The 5138-nt window shown below is 59.8% G+C and overlaps 1 protein-coding gene across 1 annotated transcript; it reads left to right on the forward strand.

Moving 5' to 3' along the window:
- Window positions 1–1770: 1770 nt before the first annotated feature.
- On the forward strand, window positions 1771–3527 carry TFF2 (trefoil factor 2). Its single transcript, XM_044252466.1, has 3 exons — window positions 1771–1849; window positions 2555–2704; window positions 3355–3527. Exons 1-3 carry the CDS (start codon window positions 1771–1773, stop codon window positions 3525–3527), a joined length of 402 nt encoding a protein of 133 aa, XP_044108401.1.
- Window positions 3528–5138: the final 1611 nt, after the last annotated feature.

Genomic DNA, 5138 nt, shown 5'->3' on the forward strand with positions numbered 1-5138 from the left:
CAGCAAGTCTTCTTTCTGAGTAGAGGCTGAGTTCCAAGTGTGGTCACGGGAGACACGCGGCGACTTGAAGAAGGAATGGATGCTTCTAGAGATGAGAAGGAAACGGAAACCTGGGTGACGTGAATTTGGATGAGCCATTCACTGGAATGCTGAAGCCATCTGGGAGGTCGCTAAGTGGTGGCGTGACAAGGGACACAGTGAGCTCAGTGCTAAAATCCTGAACGGAAGTGACAGGCTGAAGGTCGGGAGATGACAGGAGGGCAGCGGCATCGGAAGTGGTCTGGTACACAGCCTGCATCTCCGAGGAGCGTGGATTTGCACGCATGTGGAGACAGTGGGACACATGGCCAGTGCCCACCCACCCTGGCCTGAGTCCGGGTGACGGGCATGTGGCCACCCAGCAGGGCTGTGAGGGTCGTGCTGTGCAAGGCTCCGCATTTGGGAGGGGTGGGTCACGGATGTGGGAGATGGTGCGTCCATTATCATGATCTGCCCACAGCTCCAAGTCACCTTCTTGAAGGAAGCAGCGTGTGGACGGTGGGGGCCCTGGCTGGGGCCTGAGGGCCCTCCTGGGAGGAGCACAAGGGAACCGCGTCTGGGAGGCACAGGTTTCTGCAGGCACCAGGAGGGGTTGCAGGGAGAGACATCAGGGACTCAGCGTGGATGAGGAGGTTCTGCAGGTCTTCTGGAAGGGTCAGGATGGGAGCAGTGGGAGGAAGCAGGTAGCGGGTCAGGGAGAGGAAGCAGGGTGGGGAGACAGTGGTCGCACTGAGCCCTTTGTCTTGCGGGTGACCAAGGGTGGTGGAGACACGGGATGGGGAAAGGTGACTTTCCAAGGTTTCAAGGAACCTGGTGGCTTCCCAGTGGGTCAGGGACCTGGACTGGAGGGGCTAGAGTGGGTCAGGCAGAAGCTTTCTGGCCCCCGAGAACATTGGGTTTTGGATTCTGTGCCTCTCTGGGTCCCTGGCGGCTCAACTCACGATTCACAGATGGGACCCCTCCTTTGAGGCTTCAGGGGCTCACGGCTCCTCGAGGCCCAAATCTTCCCTCTTTGTCCCTTGGGGTGCCTCCCTCTCCCCCTGTCCCCTTTCCCTCCATCCCATCCGTGGGCTCTTCCCTGGACCACGGCTCCCCCCCACATGAGGGCAGGCTTAGGTCTTTAGGAAACACACGGGGCTCCCTTGGAGGAAAAACAGAGGCATTTCGGGGGTGGCTGAAAGGATCTTGTGATTTTTACCCATCAGCCTCAAGCCCATGGAGCCCAGGGGACAACGGAAGACCGGAGGCTGGCAGAGGCATCCACACCGACCTCGAAATATGGTCTTTTCTACGCCGTCGGCTGGCCTGGTCACTTTCCCCAGTAACCTTGGGTCTAATACTTAAAAAAAAAAAAATCATGTGATAACCTCTTACTTTATCAGGAGACATACCTGACTTATCCCTTCCTGGGTGTGACCCTGGGGGGGGTGCCCAGTGCCAGAGGTGCATGTGGCCTCTTTTCCACGTTGGCGCCCTGGCTCCACCTGGCTCCCGGCCCCGGGGCAACGTGGGAGCCCCTGCCGGAAGCCTTGCCTGCAGCCACAGCCGCCTGGTCTCTGCCCAGTGGCCTATCTCAGCTCCTGTTCCCAACAAAGGACCCGAGGGGTTGGTGCCACGGGGGACAGAGAAAAGCTATTTGCATTTGCTGAGCAAACAGAGAGGACGTTATAAAACAGCTGATGGCAGCGGGCGGTGCACATTCTGTAGGCGGCCCCGGTGCGCGGCGTGGACATGGGATCTCCAAGCGTCCAGCTCCTGGCCGTGCTCCTTGTCCTGGGGCTGTGTGCCCTGGCGGGGGCCCAGAAACCTTGTAAGTGACTGCCCACATGTCCCCCTGTGCAGCCCAGCGTCCTTGACTGGGCAACAGAGCATTCGGGCCCGCGAGCCGGGAGAAGCTCCAAATGCCATGGGGGTACGCTAGTCCCTCAGCCTTGGTGCATCTCCGCTCCTGTTTTCCTCAAAGCCACGGGGTGGAATGACAGGCTCACTGGGGAGCAGAAGTAGCTAAAAAGGCATCCTAAGCTCTGCGATGGGGCTGATTGCCCTCGGGCATCCTTCCTGCCATTGAGGAGGGACTCCCAGGGCTGTGTGAGACCTCCAGAAAGGCCTCCTTCCCAGAAGAGGTCAGAGTGACCACAGGTGCTGGGTGGCCAGCTGGGAGAGGGGCCGGGGCAGGAGGCCCCCAGGGCATCTGGAACCCACCCTGATTACCTTCCATCTCGACTTTTCTGAGGTCCACGGTCCACTGTCTTTCCTGAAGTTTTCCTTTCCTTACTTTTCTTTTCTTTTCTATTCTCTTTCTCTTCTCTTCTTTCTTTCTTCCTTTTCTTTTTTTAACTAGTAATTTCTGCAAAGCCCTGTTTGTCTCTCAGGACGTTGCATAGTTCAAATCCGGGCGAGATGAGACGTCGCCGTTTCCCCTTGTGGCCGCAGGACCCGAGGAGGGGTCTGAGCGCGCCCCCAAGAGCAGGCAGGGGGCATGTGAGGGGACAGGTTGACAAGGCTCTCTCCGCAGCCCCCTGCCGGTGCTCTCGGATCGCCGTGGAAAACAGGAAGAACTGCGGCTTCCCGGGCATCACCCCCGACACGTGCTTCAGCATGGGCTGCTGCTTCGACTCCAAAGTCCCCAATGTCCCCTGGTGTTTCCACCCCCTCCCGAAGCAAGGTAACTGGCCAGGGAGCTTCCCCTCTTCCCGCCCCTGCCGCAGCCAGCCAGAAGGGAAGAGACAGCGGTCCCTGGCCCGCTGTCCACACCTAGAGCCCCAGGTGTGGTTCAGTTAAGACTTCCGGAACTTTCCTCCGAGAATGAGGTTTACAGCTATGCACGTTCACGAGGTGGAAGGTCATTCATGCCTAGGTGCGCACAGAAGAAAGTGTGGGTGTGCAGCACACTGTGGGGGTGGGGCTCGGTACCCACGGCCACCAGTGCTGTGGGTCACAGGCTCCTGGGCTCTGAAAGGGGCAAGACAGACGGCTGGTCACTAGGTAGGGCCCTTTCTCTGGTGGAAGCATGGCTGGCTTTCAGGGCGCTCACTGCCCCTTCTCATCAGGGTACGGCGATCACCCATTTTGCAGATGGGAATGTCGGGTCCAGAGAGGCGAGCTGAGTTTCCCAAAGCCCCGAAACATGGGACCTGTGGCATCTGTGCAGATCCATGGGCGGCCAGCCCTTAGACGGTCCCTGGGGCTCGTGGTCGAGCAGCCCCTCACGACACAGGGAGGCTGACACCCGGTGGCGTCCCCGCGGGTGGGCGGGCAGAGACGCGGCGGGTTCCGGAGCTGCCCTCATTGAGAGTCCGCGGTGCTGCTTTCCAGAGTCGGAGCAGTGCGTGATGGAAGTGTCGACCCGGAGGGACTGCGGGTACCCGGGCATCAGCCCCGAGGAGTGTGCATCTCGAAAGTGCTGTTTTTCCGACAACATCTTTGACGTGCCCTGGTGTTTCTTCCCCATCCCCGTGGAAGGTAACGTCCTGCAGGACGGCGGCTGAGAGCCTGGGCTGCGGCCCCTGAGCCCATCTCAGGAGAAGGCCGCTCTGAGGGGTTCTCTCCACGGTGACGGCTGCTCTTGGGGGTGCCGACGGCCGCCGGCATTCCCGTGGTGGCTTGTGTGACGGCCGCAGAGAGCAAGTCAGCTTAGGTGCACGCCCGGATCCCGGCCCGGCTGGTGGCCTCGCCCGAGTGACTGCCGTGGGTTGTCCGTGCCCCCGAGGGTCACACGCTATGCCGCGCGCTGGGGGCAGACGGGCACTTCTCCCGTGGGCCTCTCTGGGGACCTGGGAGCATGAGGGACAAGTTCTGCCCACGACGGCCTGCTCAGGGCCACCTTGCGGGGGGTGGGGGGGTCTGGTCCTCCCCTCCCCTGTAGCCACAGTGCATGTCCTGACTCTGAGTTGTCAACACCAAGGAAAGCTCCAGCATGTCCCCCAAGATAGGCAGCGTGCCCATGTCCCTGCTGGACGCTTTCCCTTTCCTGTTTCAGAACATCGGGGTGAGCCAAAGAGCTTGGCCTTTGTTTGGACACTTGCGAGCGATTTTTGTGGGACCTAAGGGTCTCTCTGAACAACTGCAGTTACACCCTTGAAAAGTGCCCCCCCGCCAGGAGGGCAGACTCAGGGCCTGTCAGCGCAGACTCCCTCGGCCCCCGACGCTGTCGCCCACCCGCTGGCATTTTACACTTCTAGATTGCCATTATTAGGAGGAATCCCTTCCGAGAACCCACCAGGCTCCGCGGGTGTTTGGAAATGAAGACTTGACGCCGCGTCTCATGTCTGCAGACTTCCTGGCTTTCCTTCATCTGCGTTTTATCCTGGTTCAACAGACAGATTCTTCAAATAAAGAAAACCCTTAAAATCTGCTGAGTTTCCTTTCTGCTTCGTTGACATGGAGGTGGAGAGACGGAGGGAGAGAGGGAGTGTGTCTGTGAGTGTGTACAAGTGTGGGTGTGTACAGGTGTGAGTGTGTACAGGTGTGGGTGTGTACAGGTGTGAGTGTGTACAGGTGTGGGTGTGTACAGGTGTGGGTGTGTACAGGTGTGGGTGTGTGCAGGTGTGAGTGTGTGCAGGTGTGAGTGTGTACAGGTGTGAGTGTGTACAGGTGTGGGTGTGTGAGCGGGGGGAGGGGAGAACTCATCTGGCAGGTGCGCACCGCCGGAGCAGCGAGAGGGAACGGAGGACCCACGACCACTCCCAACCCAACCATTTGTACAGAAACTCAAACGACTTTGCCCCTGAACACCTCTCGGAGTAAGGCTGATTTCAGATCGCAGTTACAGAATCGCCTCGCCGTTACCGAATACAGCCCAGACCATGGCTTTTGCGGGACGGCAGGCCACCATCCGGAGTCCTCGCGGGGGTGAGGCAGGGTGGGCTCCGACGTTTCCCGTCTTCCACTCGAGAGCAGCTGCGTCGTGCCAAAGTCTGGGCCCAAAGAGAAGGCCGCCACTGCCACCAAGACCAGGCCGGCCTGGGGGAGGGTTTTGGCCCTAAAACCTCGGGCAGGCATCTCCGCAGAGGGGTCCTGGCGTTCTTTAGTCCAGGGTGGGTGTGCAGGGAAGGAGCCCACTGGCTCAGCCAAGGAGTGTCCCCATGGCCCACCTGCCA

The sequence above is a fragment of the Neovison vison genome, chromosome 6 (genome assembly GCF_020171115.1).
Source record: "Neovison vison isolate M4711 chromosome 6, ASM_NN_V1, whole genome shotgun sequence".
Lineage (NCBI taxonomy): Eukaryota > Metazoa > Chordata > Mammalia > Carnivora > Mustelidae > Neogale > Neogale vison.